The sequence below is a fragment of the Rhinoderma darwinii genome, chromosome 5 (assembly GCF_050947455.1).
Source record: "Rhinoderma darwinii isolate aRhiDar2 chromosome 5, aRhiDar2.hap1, whole genome shotgun sequence".
Classification (NCBI taxonomy): domain Eukaryota; kingdom Metazoa; phylum Chordata; class Amphibia; order Anura; family Rhinodermatidae; genus Rhinoderma; species Rhinoderma darwinii.
This window is the reverse complement of record NC_134691.1, coordinates 242453147-242473060: the sequence shown is the minus strand read 5'-3', so window position 1 is coordinate 242473060 and position 19914 is coordinate 242453147. Positions and strand designations below refer to the sequence as shown.

General features: G+C 42.4%; 1 protein-coding gene across 4 annotated transcripts in view; it reads right to left on the bottom strand.

Annotated features, from left to right (window-relative positions):
- C5H7orf57 (chromosome 5 C7orf57 homolog) overlaps positions 1-19914 on the bottom strand; it is a 262894-nt gene that overhangs the window by 98949 nt on the left and 144031 nt on the right. For all 4 annotated transcript variants that reach the window (XM_075828556.1, XM_075828555.1, XM_075828554.1 and 1 more), the window contains exon 5: positions 18004-18169. In XM_075828556.1, the coding sequence (XP_075684671.1) occupies positions 18004-18169 (166 nt within the window). The remainder of the gene's footprint in view (positions 1-18003; positions 18170-19914) is intronic.

Genomic DNA, 19914 nt, shown 5'->3' with positions numbered 1-19914 from the left:
TTTGCTGCTTTGCAAAGGCATTTTAGCAACTGCTCTCCTAATCCTATTAATTTGTCTCGAAGAAACCTTCCTCATTATGCCTTGATCTGAACGAACCCGTCTGTGCTCTGAATCGGCCACAAATCTTTTCACAGTACGATGATCACGCTCAAGTTTTCTTGAAATATCCAATGTTTTCATACCTTGTCCAAGGTATTGAACTATTTCACGTTTTTCGGCAGCAGAGAGATCCTTTTTCTTTCCCATATTGCTTGAAACCTGTGGACTGCTTAATAATGTGGAACGTCCTTCTTAAGTAGTTTTCCTTTGATTGGGCACACCTGGCAAACTAATTATCACAGGTGTCTGAGATTGATTACAATGATCCAAAGAGCCCTAAGACACAATAACATCCATGAGTTTAACCCCTTAATGACCAGCCTATTTTGGACCTTAATGACCAAGCTATTTTTTACGTTTTTCAATCGTCGCATTCCAAGAGCTATAACCTTCTTATTTTTGCATCGACATAGCTGTATAAGGTCTTGTTTTTTGCGGGGCAAGTTGTATTTTTTAATATCACCATTTTTAGGTACATATTATTTATTGATTAACTTTTATTAACTTTTTTTTTGGGGGGGGGGAAATAGAAAAAAATCTGAAATTTCGCCACTCTTTTTTGCGTCCTAAATCTACGCCGTTTACCGTGTGGTATAAATAACTCAATAACTTTATTCAGCGGGTTGTTACGATTGCAACGATACCAAATTTGTATAGTTTTTGTATGTTTTACTACTTTTACACAGTAAAAACGCTTTTTTTTCAAAATTATTTGTTTTTGTGTCTCTATATTTGAAGAGCCGTAACGTTTTTATTTTTTCGCCGATGCGGTTGTATGAGGGCTTTTTTTTGCGGGACGACTTGTAGTTTTTATTGGTACCATTTTGGAGTAGATGCGACTTTTTGATCACTTTTTATTACATTTTTTTAAAGTCAGTATTCACAGAAAACAGCAATTTTTCCATAGTTTATTATTTTTTTTACGGCGTTCACCGTGCGGGTTAAATAATGTAAAAGATTTATAGTCGGGGTCGTTACGGACGCGGCGATACCAAATATGTGTAACTTTTTAACTTTATTTTGTTTTTTTAATAGTAAAGCATTTTGTAAGGGCAAAAGCTGGGTTTTTCATTTTTTTTCACATTTTTTTTAAAATGTACTTTATGAAACTTTTTTTTCACTTTTTTTTACTAGTCCCATTAGGGGACTATAATATGCGATTCTGCGATCGCTATTATAATACACTGCAATACTTTTGTATTGCAGTGTATTACTGCCTGTCCGTTTAACACGGACAGGCATCTGCTAGGTCATGCCTGCGGCATGATCTAGCAGGCATTCACTCCAGGCAACCTGGGGGCCTTTATTAGACCCCCGGCTGCCATTAGAGACACAGACACTCGGCGATCGTATCGCCGGGTGTCGGTGGGAGAGAGAGGGAGCTACCTCCCTCTCTCCAAAACCACTCAGATGCGGTGCTCGCTATTGAGAACCGCATCTGAGGTGTTAAACGTGTGAGATCGATCTCACACGGCAGAGCAGGGACGCTCCCAGCCCTCAGCTACCTCTGGCAGCTGAGAGCAGGGAGATCTGACAGCTCCCTGCTCTGTAAACTTATTCCGATGCCGCGACGTAAAAAGTCTATGGCATCGGAATAAGGCCCGTTAGTGACCGACGTAGAAACACGATGGGTCGGTCACTAACGGGTTAATTGAAAAACTATATATATATATATATATATATATATATATATATATATATATATATATATACACACACACACACACACTACCGTTCAAAAGTTTGGGGTCACCCAGACAATTTTGTGTTTTCCATGAAAACTCACACTTGTATTTATCAAATGAGTTGCAAAATGACTAGAAAATATAGTCAAGACATTGACAAGGTTAGAAATAATGATTTTTATTTGAAATAATAATTTTCTCCTTCAAACTTTGCTTTCGTCAAAGAATTCTCCATTTGCAGCAATTGCAGCATTGCAGACCTTTGGCATTATAGCTGTTAATTTGCTGAGGTAATCGGGAGAAATTTCACCCCATGCTTCCAGAAGGCCCTCCCACAAGTTGAATTGGCTTGATGGGCACTTCTTGCGTACCATACGGTCAAGCTGCTCCCACAACAGCTCTATGGGGTTGAGATCTGGTAACTGCGCTGGCCACTCCATTACAGATAGAATACCAGCTGCCTGCTTCTTCCCTAAATAGTTCTTGCATAATTTGGAGGTGTGCTTTGGGTCATTGTCCTGTTGTAGGATGAAATTGGCTCCAATCAAGCGCTGTCCACAGGGTATGGCATGGCGTTGCAAAAATCCCTTTTACCTTGTACAAATCTCCCACTTTACCAGCACCAAAGCAACCCCAGACCATCACATTACCTCCACCATGCTTGACAGATGGTGTGAGGCACTCTTCCAGCATCTTTCCAGTTGTTCTGCGTCTCACAAATGTTCTTCTGTGTGATCCAAACACCTCAAACTTCGATTCGTCTGTCCATAACACTTTTTTCCAATCTTCCTCTGTCCAATGTCTGTGTGCTTTTGCCCATATTAATCTTTTCCTTTTATTAGCCAGTCTCAGATATGGCTTTTTCTTTGCCACTCTGCCCTGAAGGCCAGCATCCCAGAGTCGCCTCTTCACTGTAGACGTTGACACTGGCGTTTTGCGGGTAATATTTAATGAAGCGGCCAGTTGAGGACCTGTGAGGCGTCTATTTCTCAAACTAGAGACTCTAATGTACTTGTCTTGTTGCTCAGTTGTGCAGCGGGGCCTCCCTCATCTCTTTCTACTCTGGTTAGAGCCTGTTTACGCTGTCCTCTGAAGGGAGTAGTACACACCGTTGTATGAAATCTTCAGTTTCTTGGCAATTTTTCGCATGGAATAGCCTTCATTTATAAGAACAAGAATAGACTGTCGAGTTTCACACGAAAACTCTTTTTCTAGCCATTTTGAGAGTTTAATCGAACCCACAAATGTAATGCTCCAGATTCTCAACTAGCTCAAAGGAAGGTCAGTTTTATAGCTCCTCTAAACAGGAAAACGGTTTACAGCGGTGCTAACATAATTGCACAAGGGTTTTCAAGTGTTTTCTAATCATCCATTAGCCTTCTAACACAGTTAGCAAACACAATGTACCATTAGAACACTGGAGTGATGGTTGCTGGAAATGGGCCTCTATACACCTATGTAGATATTACATTAAAAACCAGACGTTTGCAGCTAGAATAGTCATTTAGCACATTAACAATGTATAGAGTGTATTTCTGATTAATTTAATGTTATCTTCATTGAAAAAAACTGTGCTTTTCTCTCAAAAATAAGGAAATTTCCATGTGACCCTAAACTATTGAACGGTAGTGTATATATATATATATATATACACATATATATATGGAGAGAGATAGATATAGATAGCTCTCTCATATATATATATATATATATATATATATATATATATATATATATATATATATATATATATATATATATAAAATCAATTCACTGTTTGTTGCCACCACACTTTAATGGAGGAACCCTATCAATAATGGTGAACCTGAGTTGTTGGACACACTTCCCACCTACATAAAATGTTGTGACACAAGGAGTTCACTTTTCTTAGTACGTATGCTAGATTTATGGTGGCAACAGGGAATTGATCCTAAAACAACGAGAGGTTCAATGCATTAGTAGATTGAATTCACTATGTCCCAATGGTCTTAATGTGAATTATTCCCTTAATGTATTCAAATGATGATCATTGTTTTGTTCCCATTATAGGATCTTTTGAGCCATTTATACTGAGGAGCTCTATTCTGTTTATGCAGCCTTTGATGTGGCTGATGTCGGTCCATGGGGGGATGCTCTCTTGCCCTGTGACATCTGTTCATTATCCATCCCCTGTTTTTAGGCCGTGGTTGAAGGAATTTGAGAGTAATAATTATGCTGTAACAGATTAATCTGGTCTATTTTTGTTTATTGACTTTTCTTTCAAATAGAATGAAGTCTTTTTTCTGGTATTACTACTGGACACACCATTTGAACTAAAGAATATCGGACCCGTATGATCTGTTTTTCTGTCCTTAAGTTTATTATTTATTAAAACTATTATTTACATTTTTGTTTTTCCGTGAGTTCTATTGGATGCTTTGTTAACACAGTACAACTTTGTTGCATATATGCACTGTAATAAATATTTAACAAAAGATGGGATTATTTAGGATCCTTTTTTTCTTAGTCATTGCTACATTTCCTGTATAATGGAGCCTTGGTTGGAATACTATAGGGCTTGTTTTTCATAGCCATGGATCCCAGATTGGTCTTCACCATATACCTCTGTGTGGATTATAGATCCGTACATTGGTGGGGTGGCGATCGAGACTCGAAGTCCTCGCATACGAAGATGTGGGGAATATCTGGTCTCTAGGGACGTACGGCATTAAAGAAGTTATCACTGGTTAAATATATTCAAGCAGTTGTTCGAATTGTGAATTAAACAACCATTATATACTCCGTTGCTAATGCAGGATATACTATCCGTGACTTGGTTATAATACGGATATAATTAATTTAATATATACTAGTTTTGATCGAAAATATGGTCATATTGTATTGATAGTCTATTCCCTAGTCAAAGATGGTGCTACAGAGCATACGTAACTTAAGAGCGCCTGCGCGGCAAGTATACTTCCTTATTCTAACATAGTAACGTTAGTTGCCACAATGTTGTACGGTGTCATGGTAACCATGGACAGCTAGTGGTTGGGCTTGTGCAACTCGGTGCTTGAGACGCCGAGAATTTTTTACTCGACACATATGGGGTCCATTCAGGAGAAATATATGTTTAGATTGGTGACTATCAGCTTCTTCTCATTTTAACCCCTTCCTGCTACTGGACGTACTATTAGGTCATGGTAGCTGTATCGTTCGCGCTCCATGACCTAATAGTGCGTCTCAGGAGTAACGGCCGTTTCGGCCGTCCTCCTGACACATACAGGAGCTGTGACAACTGCTGTCTCATACAGCAGCTGGCGCATCTCCCACAGCGGGTACCGATCGCTGTTTCCCCGCTGAGTAACCCCTTAAAAGCCGCGTTCAATAGAGATCGCGGCTTTTTAGGGGTTAAGCTACCATCGCCGGCCTGCTACACGATAGCGGCCGGCAATGGTGACTATGGCAACCGGACACCAAATAATGGCGTCCGGCTATGCTATCGACAGAAGCCTAGTGGGTCTTGACAAAGTCAGGACCCACTGTGCTTGCAGTCAGTGAGTAGCTGACAGTTGTAATACACTGCACTACGCATTAGAATAGCGATCAGTGCCTCCTGCCCTCAAGTTCCCTTGTGGGACAAAGTAATAAAGTAAAAAAAAAGTTACAAATAAGAAAATAAAAGTTTTAAAAGTAATCAAAGTAAAAATCCCCCTTTTTCCCTTATCAGTCCTTTATTATTAATAAAAATAGATAAATAAACAAATAAACTATACATAATTGGTATCGCCGCATCCGTAACGATAAAATTATTTCGTCATTTACTCCGCACGGAAAACGCTGTAAAAGAAAATATTAATAAACCGTGCTACAATCACAATTGTTTGGTCACTTCACCTCCCAAAAAATTGAATAAAGAGAGATCAAAAAGTCGCATATACCTAAAAATGGTAATGATTAAAACTACAGTTCGTTACGCAAAAAATAAGTCCTCGCACGGCTTTATTGATGGAAAAATAAAAAAGTTCTGGCTCTTAGAGTATGGTAACACAAAAAGTGAATGATTTTTTACAAAAAACTTATTTTATTGTGCAAACGCCATAAGACACAAAAAAAACTATAAGGCTATGTTCACACAGAGTTTTTTGCTCCAGACGGTTTTTGCACAGTGGTTTGACAAAAACTCGTCAAAACACTCGTCGAGGCGTTTTTTTCCTATTTCTGACTGATTGAAATGGGGTTTTGGAGGCGGAAACCGCCTCAAGATGGGTCATGACGCTTCTTTTTACCACAACGTGTTTTTTTTACTCGCGGTAAAAAAACTCGTCCAACTCCCATTGAAATCAATGGGAGGCATTTTCGGGCGGTTTTTGACGAGTTTTGTGGCGCGGTTTCCGCGTCAAAAAACTCGGCAAAAAAACTCTGTGTGAACAGGGCCTAAACATATGGTATCGCCGTAATCGTATAGCCCCGCAGAATAAAGTGAATGTCATTTATAGTGCACGGTAAAAGCTGTAAAAAAAATAGAATAAAAAAACAAAATAGTAGAATTGCTGTTTTTTGGTCACCAGGCCACCTAATAATAGAATAAAAACTGATCAAAAAGCTGCATGCACCCCATGAAAACGACAATGAATTCCTCAGGGGGTCTAGTTTCCAAAATAGGGTCACTTTTGGGGGGTTTCCACTGTTTTGGCACCACAAGACCTCTTCAAACCAGACATGGTGCCTAATAAAAAGGAGGGCTCAAAATCCTCTAGGTGCTCCTTTGCTTCAGAGGCCGGTGCTTCATCCATTACCACACTAGGGCCACATGTGGGATATTTCTCAAAACTGCAGAATCTGGGCAATACGTATTAAGTTGCATTTCTCTGGTAAAACCTTTAGTGTTATAGAAAAAAAATGTTATAAAAAGGATTTTCTGACAAAAATAAATATGTCAATTTCTCCTCTACTTTGCTCTAAATTCCTGTGAAACACCTAAAGAGTTCATAAACTTTCTAAATGCTGCTGTTAATACTTTGAGGGGTCTAGTTTCTAAGATGGGGTGTTTGATGGGGGTGTCTAATATATAGGCCCCTCAAAGCAACTTCAGGACTGAACTGGAACCTAAAAATAAATAAAAATGAGGCAATACTTCGCTTCTCCTAATGAGCATTGCCTACTCCAAGACGACCCCAGTTTTGACTGTTTGTATAAACGGAGACCCCTATTAGACCGATTCAGTGCCCGGTTTTCCCAAGCATACACCCCCGAGAAGTGTATTTCTATTGATGAGTCCTTGGTACATTTTAAAAGGGAGGCTTCAATTCCGCCAGTACCTGCCGGGTAGGAGGGCAAGGTATGGTGTGAAGATGTATAAGCTGTGCGAGAGTGCATCAGGGTATACCTACAAATTTAGAATATATGGAGGGAAGAACACCAGTGCTCAGCCCCCAGAATGCCCCCCCTTACTGGGAGTTAATGCAAAAATTGTGTGGGATTTGGTGCACCCACTGCTGGACCAGGGTTACCACCTCTACCCGGATAATTTTTATACCAGCGTCCCACTCTTCAAGTGCCTCGCTTCCAGTAGTACTGCGGCATGCGGCACTGCTAGAAGAAATCTGAGAGGCCTCCCTAAGACTCTGCAGGGCAAACACTCAGAAGGGGTGAGAGCAGGGCACAATCTTGTGTGTCAAGTAAAAGGACAAGAGAGATGTCCTTGTATTGACAACAATACATGGCCACACCAGTACCCACGTACCTGTACGAGGTACCAGTACAGAGACCCCCAAACCAGACTGCATCCTGGACTACAATAGGTACATGGGAGGGGTGGACTTGTCAGATCAAGTCCTGAAGCCCTACAGCGCTATGCGGTGTGGTATAAGAAGCTGGCTGTGCACATCATACCGATGGCATTATACAATGCGTACGTGCTACGTCGATGTACAGGCCAGAGGGGAACTTTCCTGGAATTTCAAGAGGTGGTTATCAAGAAACTCATTTTTAGGGACCAAGAAGGGGGGGCACCCAGTACTTCTGGAAGCGGGGCCACAGGCATCGTACCAGGGCAACACTTTCCAGGAGAAGTTCCCCAAACTGGCAAGAAAGGAAAAAGTCAAAAGAGGTACAAAATCTGCTATAAGAGGGGGATAAGGGAGGACACAATATAACAATGTGACACGTGTCCCGAAAAACTAAGGCTCCGTATGAAAGAGTGCTTAAAAATGTATCATACATCCCTTGATTTTTAATCTACCCCAGTTTTACTTACCTTGATGCACTCCGCACAGATTATCCCCCTCATCTTTCCCTTCTGAGCCCTGCTGCGTGCCCAGGCAGCTGATAACAGCCACATCGAGGGTATTGCCATACCCGTGAGAACCCACATTACAGTTTATGGGGTGTATGTCTCCGGTAAAAATGTTCACTACACCTCTAGATAAATTCCTTAAGGGGTGTAGTTTTTAAAACAGGGTCACTTCTTGGGGGTTTCAACTGTACTGGTACCTCAGGGGCTTCTGCATACATGACTTCGCACCAGAAAATCCCCAGTAGGCCAAATGGTGGTCCTTTCCTTCTGAGCCCTCGAATGGGCCCAAACGTCAGTTTATCACCACAAATTGGGCATTACCGCACTCAGGACAAATTGGGCAACAAAATGGGGTGTTTTATTTCTTGTGAAAATAAGAAATTTTCAGCCAAAACTACATATGATTGGAAAAAATTTATTTTGTTTGAATTCCCAGCCCAATTCAAATAAGTTATGTGAAAAATCTATGGGGTCAAAATGCTCACAACACCAATAAATGAATTCCTTGAGGGGTGTAGTTTCCAAAATGGGGTCACTTCTGGTGGGTTTCCATTGCTTTGATACCTCTGGGGCTCTGCAAATGCGACATGGCACCCGAAGACCAATCCAGCAAAATCTGCACTCAGCGTTCCTTCCCTTCTGAGGCCACCCATGGGCCCAAACGGCAGTTTATCGCCACAAATGGGGTATTGCTGCACTCAGGAGAAATTGGGCGACAAAATGGGGCATTTCGTTCCCTGTGAAAATAAGAAATTATTTATCAAAAATGACATCTTATTGGGAAAAATGAATTTTTTTTTAATTTCACAGCCAAATTCAAATAGGTGCTGTGAAAAAACTATGGGGTCAAAATGCTCACAACACCAATAAATGAATTCCTTGAGGGGTGTAGTTTCCAAAATGGGGTCATTTTTGTGGGATTCCTACTGTTTTGGCACCTCAACACCTCTTCAAACCTGACATGCTGCCTAAAATATATCGTAATAAAAAAGAGGCCTCAAAATGTACTTCTTTGCTTCTGGGTAGAGATAAGCGAACCGGGACAACCGAACCCGGTTTCGGTCCGAACATCGGGAAAAGTTCGGTTCGCAGAGAATCCGAACTTCACCGGGTTCGGCCGAACCCGGCTACATTTTGGCGCCTGCAACATATTAGCTGTAAAATGGAGGATTTCACAATATCACCTGACATCAGGCTACCCCATAATGTCTTGCAAACGGCTCTCCCAGCCAATCGGGAGGCAGCATAGGGGCGGGCTCAAGCCTGCAATAAAAGTCTATGCACGGAGCTCAGCGGCCATTTTACAGACAGGAGCTGTAGGGATAGCATCTCTGTGCAGTAAGGGAAAGCTTTAGAAATCTAAAAGCCAGGAATCCAGCAATCGAAGGGGCTCATCCACTACAGCGGGAGTCTACTCTACTCTCAACAATCAACATCCAAATTGCAATACAAATTCTCCATTTGCCAAGCCAGTGTGTGAATAAGCTTTTATAAGGGGCTCATCCCCGTTGCATGGGTTAACCTAACAATCCAACTTGCAATACAGGCAGCCTTTGTAGTACTACAACGCCCAGCATTCCCTGAGTACACAGTGGCTGATAGAAATTCTCATTCATTGCCATTTGCCAAGCCAGTGTGTGAATACGCTTTTAGAAGGGGCTCATCCCCGGGGTTTTGATTCAACTTGCTGCACTCCAGCAGTGAAATGTCTGGTAAAAAAAAGGTTGTGAAAGGACGGGGTAGAGGAAAAAACACCCAGGCCGTGTCCTCTTCCAGTCCAAACGTTGGATCTGTGGGTGCCAGACCCAGTACCAGCATTTGTGGCACAAGACATGTGCCCAGTTCCACTAGTAGCAGCAGCCATGTGCCTGCTGGTAGTAGTAGCAGTATCAGCAAGCCAGACTTGTGCATCTCCTTCGGTGGGCGGGTTACTTTAGACAATACGGCCATTGTGGACTGGTTGGCTCGTGGTCATCTCAGCAGGAAGACTCTGACGATCTGGCTTCAAGCCAGGTTTCGTTGGATTCCAGATCCTCTACAGTTCCTTGGCACAGTGACAGTAGTAATATGGGTATTTCTAGCGTTTCCATTCCATCATCTATGTCTTCACTCCCCCTTCCTAGCGGGAAGCCATCTTTCCTGAGAGTCCTAAGAGACTTCTCCTCGGGTGCGAAGGAAGATACTGAACAACATAGTGATGATGATTTGGTTTTCTGCGAGTCAGCCAACGGAGTGTGTTGCGGCGGTGGTGGAGGTGGAAGCGGTGTCCGAGACGCATAGCTGTGGTAGTGGGGATGTTGGTGGTAGCCGTGGTGGCAGACGCAGTAATGAGGGGGGGCATGGAGCCCGCCATGATGTCACATCACATTCACAACACAGTGACAGAAGTGGCGGGGATGATGAGGAGGGCTAGGATGATGTTGTTTTAGACAGGACGTGGGAACCAGGTGACGAGGAGATGACGGCGTCAGTGGAGGAGGGTAGTAGTGGCGGCACTGGCAGTGATAAACAGCCAAGCTGAGGTAGGGGCAGAAGTCAATCTGCAAAACGTTGCAGCGGTAGGGTCAGCTCAGGAGCCGGTGACACTGATGCTACTCGTGTAGGCTCCCGAAAAAAGCCTGCCAGACAACGGGCAAGCTCGGGTGGTGGTGGACGTGGTACTACCTCTTTACGGTACTCTGCCGTGTGGCAATTTTTCTGTACCTTCCCGGAGGACGAAAATATGGCACAGTGCCGTATCTGCAAGCAGAAAGGAAGGCGTGGGCAGGGCAGCAATGTAGGAACTACTGCTCTACGTAAACACATGGAGCGGCATCACAAGGCCATGGGGGACAATCAACATGCCCCACCATCATCATGTACATCTAATGATTACCCCTCTGCCGCTGCTGCTGCGAGTCCCTGTCATCTAAGTAGTAGCCTTATCCATCATGTCGTTATCATCACTGTCATCTAGTGCTCCTCCTACGTCCCGTCAGTTATCCATTACGGAATTGTTGTCCAATAAGCAACAATATATACCCAGTCATCCACTTGTCATGCGGCTTAATTCACACCTGGCTAAGTTGTTGGTGGTGCAGTCGCTGCCGTACCACCTGGTCGACTCCGCCGGCTACAAGCAATTGATGGCGTGCACTCAGCCTAGGTGGCGAATACCTAGCCGCCATTACTTCTCCAAAACAGCTGACCCTGCCTTGCACGTGGAGGAAAAGGTGGGCCAGTCCTTGCAATTATCCGTGTGCAGCAGGGTACATGCCACCGTCGACACGTGGAGCAGCAACTATGGGCAGGGACAGTACATGTCTTTCACGGCCCACTAGGTCAATATTTTGCAGTCCGATGCACCACCGCAGCAATGCCAGGCATTACCACCTCCACGCTTGTATCTTTCGGGTTCAACTCCGGACACCAGGCGCCTACCATCCTCCTCCTCCTTGCCCTCCTCAATGGAGGTCTTCCCGTCCCCGACAGGACACAGTGTATCTTCCACTCCTCCTCCCTCCTCTTTTCATAGGTGCAAGGTGAAGCGCCACAACGCTGTCTAACACCTGCTGAGCCTGGGCGAGAAAAGCCACACAGGGCAGGAGCTGCTGCTGTGCATCAAGGAGGAAATCACACGCTGGCTGTCTCCTCTGAAACTCACACTGGGAAATGTTGTCTCTGATAACGGGAAGAACGTTGTGGCTGCACTGCGTCTAGGTCACCTGACACACGCTCCTTGCATGGCACATGTGATCAATCTGGTCATAACACGCTTCTTAAAGTCATATGTTGGTTTGAAGGGTGTGCTGGCCATGTCCAGGAGGGTTTGCGTTCGCTTTAGACGTTCGTATGCATTTAAGCACGCCCTCCAGGACTTGCAGCGTCAAAACAATCTCCCAGAACACAGCCTGATTTGCGACGTTCCAACACGCTGGAATTCCACCCTGCACATGTTGGACCGTCTGTACGAACAGCGGAAAGCCGTGAATGATTTCCTGATGCAGCAGACGGGCAGCATTTGGAGCCAGTGTAATTTCGAGCTCAGGCACTGGCAGCTGATTAGAGACGCATGTCGCGTTTTGAGGCCCTTTGAAGAGGCCACACGATTTGTGAGCCGTGACGCTAGCGGAATGAACGATGTTATGCCGCTGATATTCATTATGGAGCAAACGCTCACAGCGATGATTAAGCAAAGGATGGAGGAAGGATCACATCTGGCTATGGATGTTGAGGAGGAGGAGGAGGAGGAGGAGGAGGAGGAGGATGAAGAAACAGGACCTGAAGAGGAGCTGGATTTGGAGATAGAATCACAGGAAGGGATAGGGGACGAGGCAACATGACAGTGATGGTGATGACGAGTCTGACGACGACCTTGATGCTGGACAACCATGGCTGTATGGGGCGGAGATGGAACCAACCGGGCCCTCTGAAACGCTGGCCAGGATGGCGAGCTGTATGCTTCGTTACTTGCGCGCTGACTGTCGTATTGTTAGCATGAAGCAAAGAGATGAGTACTGGATAGCCACACTTTTAGTATAAAGCCAGAATGGGGGAGTTTTTTGCGCCTTCCGAGAGGGAGGCAAAATTGGCTCATTATCGAGAGAAGCTATGCAGCCAGCTTGTCACGGCTTTCAAACGGCAAACACCTGCTGCAAGCATGTCTGACCGGGGGCCACTCTCCGCTCCCCACTGTCTCATCGTTCCACCGCCTCTGGCAGAGCTACCTCTGCAATAGGCGGCAGCAGCAGCAGCAGCAGCCAATACAGTTTGGAATATGATGACAACATTTTTACATCCAATACCCTGACCTGACACACATCGTAGTCACCAAAGGGATGTTCACCATCACCAGGTCCAGCACCTAAACAACCAGGTTCACTCGTACCTGGACTGTGCCCTTTCTCCGTCAGAAATCCTGATCCCAGACCCCATGGACTTCTGGGTCAGCAGATTGGATCATTGGCAAGAACTGGCCCAGTTTGCCATGGGTGTACTGTCTTGTCCACCCTCCAGTGTAGCGTCAGAGAGGGTATTCAGCGCGGCGGGGGCTTCGTCACCCCTAAGCAAACAAGATTGTCCGCCAACAGCTGATGCCACTGATTAGATCTGACATTGCTGCTGCAGCTGCCGCCTGCTACTACGGGATTCTGTCCTGTCCACTCTTTTTTTAATGTGCCGCTGTTGGTGCTGCTACTACTTCTACCAGCAATCCACCCCCAGTGCCGTCTGCTACAAGCAGGCCTGCCCCACCACAGGGCTTTGTCCTGTGACTGTCCAGTCTCTTTTAATGTGCTGCTACTACTACTACTACCACCACCCTTGCTGTCCGCTGGCTACCTCTACTACCACCAATACACCTCCACTGCCGTCTGCTACAAGCAGGCCTGAGGCCTGCCCCACCACAGGGCTTTGTCCTCCTGTGACTGTCCAGTCTCTTTTAATGTGCTGCTACTACTACTACCACCACCCTTGCTGTCTGTTGGCTACCTCTACTACCACCAATACATCTCCACTGCCGTCTGCTACAAGCAGGCCTGGAGGGCTTGTGAAAAGCCATTGCTTGTTGCTTTTACATCCATGTATGGATGAACCCCGGCAGGCATCTGCCACCATAAAGGGTAAATTTTTTGAGGGCTTGTCAAAAGCCATTGCTTGTTGCTTTTACATCCATGTATGGATGAACCCTGGCAGGCATCTGCCAATAAAAAGGGTACATTTTTGGAGGGCTTGCACTCAAAAGCCATTGCTTGTTGCTTTTACATCCATGTATGGATGAACCCCGGCAGGCATCTGCCACCATAAAGAGTACATTTTTTGAGGGCTCGTCAAAAGCCATTGCTTGTTGCTTTTACAGCCATGTATGGATGAACCCCGGCAGGCATCTGCCAATAAGAAGGGTACATTTTTGGAGGGCTTGACAAAAGCATTTGCTTCTTCTTTTACTGCCTTATATGTATGAACCCTGGCAGGCATCTGCCCCCAAAAATGGTTAATTTTTGTACCTTTTTTAACAATGCATTAAGCATACAACATGCACAAGTGCAGTGGTTTCTGTTAGTTATCACCGTGTCCCATCCGTTTTCCTATAGCCATACATGTTGGCGTAACTTTCACACTAACTTTGCCTTAAAGACAGCTCAAAAGTACTTCGATACACTCATGGGTGACCTAAGAGTGTTATACAGGGCTTCTAGTGCTTTTAAACAGTGTTATACACGATTTTTAGGGGCTTTCTTGTATTACAGCTTCGGTCCGAATCGAACTTTTTCATGAAATTCGGCGAACCAGACGAACCGAACTTTTCATAAGTTCGCTCATCTCTACTTCTGGGGCTTGTGTTTTAGTCCACGAGCGCACTAGAAACACAAGTGGGACATTTCTAAAAACTGCAGAATCTGGGCAATACATATTTAGTACTGTTTCTCTGGTAAAACCTTCTGTGTTACAGAAAAAAATTGAATACAATTGAAATTCAGCAAGAAAAATTTAATTTGCAAATTTCACCTCTACTTTGCTTTAATTTCTGTGAAATGCCTGAATGGTTAAATACACTTTCTAAATGCTGTTTTGAATACTTTGAGGGGTCTAGTTTTCAAAATGGGGTGTTTTATGGGGGTTTCTAATACATATGCCCCTCAAAGCCACTTCGGAACTGAACAAGTACCTTAAAAAAAAGGCTTGAAATTTTCTTAAAAATATGAGAAATTGCTGTTTATGTTCTAAGCCTTGTGACGTCCAAGAAAAATAAAAGAATGTTCAAAAAACGATGCCAATCTAAAGTAGACATGGGAAATGTGAACTAGTAACTATTTTGGGTGGTATAACCGTCTGTTTTACAAACAGATGCATTTAAATTCTGAAAAATGCTATTTTTTATAAATTTTCTCTAAATTTTACAATTTTTCACCAATAAACACTGAATATATCGTTCAAATTTTACCACTAACATAAAGCCCAATGTGTCACGAGAAAACAATCTCAGAATCGCTTGGATAGGTTTAAGCATTCTGACGTGATTACCACATAAAGTGAAATATGTCAGATTTGAAAAATGGTCTCTGAGCCTTAAGGCCAAAACAAGGCTGCGTCCTTAACCCGTTAGTGACCGGCCCATCGTGTTTCTACGGCGGTCACTAACGGCCTTATTCCGATGCCATAGACTTTTTACGTCGTGGCATCGGAATAAGTAAACAGAGCAGGGAGCTGTCAAATCTCCCTGCTCTCAGCTGCTAGAGGCAGCTGAGGGCTAGGAACGTCCCTGCTCTGCCAGGTGAGATCGATATTAGTATCGATCTCACCCGTTTAACCCCTCAGATGCAGTGCACAATAGCGAGCACCGCATCTGAGTGGTTTTGGAGAGAGGAAGGGAGCTCCCTCACTCCCCCACCGAAACGATCGCCGAGTGTCAGTGTCTCCAATGGCAGCCGGGGGCCTAATAAAGGCCCCCAGGTCTGCCTGTAATGAATGCCTGCTAGATCATGCCGGAGGCATGACCTAGCAGATGCCTGTACGTTTTAAACGGACAGGCAGTAATACACTGCAATACAGAAGTATTGCAGTGTATTATAATAGCGATCGTAGAATCGCATACTATAGTATAGTCCCCTAGTGGGACTAGTAAAAAAGTAAAAAAAAAAGTTTATTAAAGTTAATTAAAAAAATATGTGAAAAAAAAATGAAAAGCCCACTTTTTCCCCTTACAAACTGCTTTACTATTAAAAAACCAAAGTAAAGTTAAAAAGTTACACATATTTGGTATCGCTGCGTCCGTAACGACCCCGACTATAAAGCTATTACATTACTTAATCCGCACGGTGAACGCCGTAAAAAATAAAAATAAAAAACGACAAAAAAATTGCTGTTTTCTGTGAATCCTGACTTTAAAAAAATGTGATTAAAAAGTGATCAAAAAGTCGCATCTACTCCAAAATCGTACCAATAAAAATTACAAGCCCTCATACAACCGCATCGGCGAAAAAATAAAAACGTTACGGCTCTTCAAATATGGAGACACAAAAACAAATAATTTAGAAAAAAAAGCGTTTTTACTGTGTAAAAGTAGTAAAACATAGAAAAACTATACAAATTTGGTATCGTTGCAATCGTAACAACCCGCTGAATAAAGTTATTGTGTTATTTATACCACACGGTAAACGGCGTAGATCTAGGATGCAAAAAAGAGTGGCGAAAATTCAGATTTTTTTCTATTCCCCCCCCAAAAAAAGTTAATAAAAGTTAATCAATAAATAATATGTCCCCCAAAATGGTGCTATTAAAAAATACTTGTCCCAAAAAAACAAGACCTTATACAGCTATGTCGACGCAAAAATAAAAAGGTTATAGCTCTTGGAATGCGACGATTGAAAAACGTAAAAAATAGCTTGGTCATTATGGTCTAAAATAGGCTGGTCATTAAGGGGTTAATAATGATCACTATTTAAATTCAATAAGTGTATTACACTTATTTAAATGCACATGGCTGTTATATTATGATCCATCAGTTTCGTACATTATATGTCATGACTTGACTCTTAACACGTTTTAATTGTATGTTGATACACTGTTACGTACTGTAACAATTTTTTGCATTATTTGTATAATTGCCAATATCTATAGCACTTGTTAATTGAGCTATGCTCTCTCTATATATACATGTGTGTTATCACAATTTGCTTTTGGTTTATTGTCACAGTGCTGGTCCTTCTTTGATAGATATATATTTATATATAAATAAATCTACACTTCAACCGTTTTCACTGCCAAGGATGTCTGCAATACATCATGACTATAAACGCTTGCCATGACTAGAATATAAAGATTAAAGCTTAGATTTTGGTATCAATATAGTTATCACCCTTCTTACCAACGAGAAAGAGTATATGCTCTCCGATTGTCACTTTTAAACTCTGCAGATCTTGAGCTTTTATTAAATATAATTATTTATGTGTTTTTGTCAAATGTTGCATTTTAATGCAAAATTGCATGAGGGCGCCCATGAGTGTAAAGTGTGAGATGTCTACTTTCAGAAAAAAAAAAAAACTATGGATATAAAATGTAAAATATTATTATTATTTTTTTTTATAAAAGTTTAAAAATTATCTCAGCATCAAAAAGGTTATTGTGTCATAAATTATTTTCAATGCTTAAACATTTATTTTTTTATACTCAGAGGGAGCTAATGCCATCTCTTGTTTTGTCATGATTAGATGATATTCCAGTAAAATCATATTTGAAGCATGGTTAAAAATGGTCTTTAATCAAATACAAAAAATTGTAAAGGAATTTTATATTTTTGCGTACAGTTGACTTGTAGCTAGCAATGTAAAAGGCGTGTGTATATGTGATTGTTTTACTTAATGGAAATAATGGTTATTTTTTTTTTTAACTGTAATCTTTATTAATATTTTTTATTTAACATTTATTACTCCCACTAGAGGACTTCACCATGCGATCTTTTGATCGCAGATATGCTTTGGTATACTTCGTATACCAAAGCATTATTGCCTTTGTTAAGCCCCCGGCTGCTAGGACACCCCATCGGAGGTCCGCGATTACATTTGCAGGTCGCCGATTGGTGACAGAGGAAGCTCCCTCCCTCTGTAAACAACGTAAATGCTGCAGTAGAAATTGACCACAGTATTTAAGAGGTTAAACTGCCACGATCAAAGTAAACGTCGATCGCTACCGTTGGAGGAGGAGTTCGGCGGTCATCAGACAGCCGAGCACCCGCTCCAGCCTGCACGGGACACCCGTGCAGAATTTAGACTAGGCTGCCGTGGAAAGGTGGCGGCCTAGCCGAAGGCCACATAGTGACCGCCGTGAAAAGTCGTATTGGTGGTCACTAAGGGGTTAAACATCAAACGGCAATCATAATCGGGGGAAAAAAACACAGGCAGTCTATTACTCCCTAGATGTTTACACTGAATGGTCTTAAAATACTAAAAAAAACAGATCCACTACCTTTTTGTCACCATGATTCTCCTTTCCGTTTTCCTCCAAATCACGCTGCCACATTGTCTTCTGGTCAAAATCAAATGGGCCTCTTCTCATTTCATATTTCTGGTCATAACCCTGATCACTAAGCTCCTCATGGATCATGTAGTCTGGAACGTTTCTTAATGGTGCACTGACATGGTAAAGCATAATAATTATATAATCTAGTTAATAAATAACATGAACAAAAGTCACTTTTCAAGAAATATTAGCGCAAAGTATTGCACTTTGACAGGTAGTTCCAGCCATGATTAAATTGTTTGTACATTGTAATAACTGGGTTGTCCAGTTTTTGTTTTTTTTTAAATTTATATATAGAATAGGAAATCATACAGTTTTCTAAATTACATGTATTAGATGTTCTGCTCACATACATTTCTTATATCAGTTCACTGTGCGTGTTTAAAGTCTCTACAGGACTTATAAAATGTCTGTCTCTACGGGATGTTGTCATGTTGTTAATAAAGTTAAATATTTAAAAATAAAACAAAAAAACCCACAGTGGCGACAGAAAGGAATGTAAGAGCTGCTCCTACACAGACATGATGATGAGATGTTGCTGTAGGTATTGCTCTTCAATAACCTATACATTCACCGGTTATATGCTTGGCACAGTGTTACCTGAATTCCAGGTGTCACATGATGTTGGTCACATGACTGACGCCATCTTTAGTTCATTCAGTTAAAGGGGTTGTCCCAAGTTGACTCCAATTTTTTTTTTTTACACATTCTAAGCAGGAAATGCATTTTAAAACATTTGCTGTTAAAAAATTTAAAAAATTCATTTCCTAAGTGTCTTTTTTTTACACTTGATAACTCAGCAAGTGCTTGTTATCTTTTCTAAAACGGGGCGTGAGCGGCTCGATGTCAATCAAGCCGCTCCGCTCTGCAGTGTGTGCGCTCCCGATGTTGCTAGATACAGTAGTTCTAGCAACATCGGGAGAATGTTAGTCTCAAGCTGGCATGGTAAGCCCGATTGAGACGAACTTACCGTGAATGTCATCAACCCTACACTACACTCACCCCGTTTCGGCAAGCCACTTTTCCCTCCCCACCCTGTCACTACATTTTTGTACCCGCCGCACCGGTGCTGCATCAGCACCCGGCGAACAACTAAAAATATATAAAAAAAATAAACTCACCTAAGACGTTCTAACGGCGCTCTGAACGGTCCCGTCACTTGCCATCTTCCGTCTTCTTGGCGCCGCTCGCATTCATAGTAACAATGCGTTGTGGCGCAGATGACGTAATCATATCAGGACCACGTGATTACGTCATCTGCGCCCACCGCTCTGTTATTGTGAATGGGAGAAGAAAAGTGACGGGACCGTTCAGCTCTTCGTGGGAACGTCTTAGGCGAGTTTATTTTTGTATGTATGTTGTCATGTATGTGTATATGTGCATGTATGTATGTTTTCTTGTATGTATGTTGTCATGTTTGTATGTGTATATGTGCATGTATGTGTATATGTGCATGTATGTTTGCATGTATGTATGTTTGCATGTATGTATGTTTGCATGTATGTATGTATGTTTGCATGTATGTATGTTTGCTTTTATGTATGTTTGCATGTATGTATGATTGATTGTATGTATGTTTGCTTGTATGTATGTTTGCTTGTATGTATGTTTGCTTGTATGTATGTTTGCTTGTATGTATGTTTGCTTGTATGTATGTTTGCTTGTATGTATGTATGTTTGCTTGCATGTATGTTTGCTTGCATGTATGTTTGCATGTGTATATATGTTTGCATGTATGTATGTATGTATGTATGTTTGTTTTATAAATGTCTGTATGGCCATGTATGATACTGTCTGCTGGCGCCCTGTATCTAAGCCAACTTTGCCGCAGGCTTCTATACATGGTATAACAGTCAG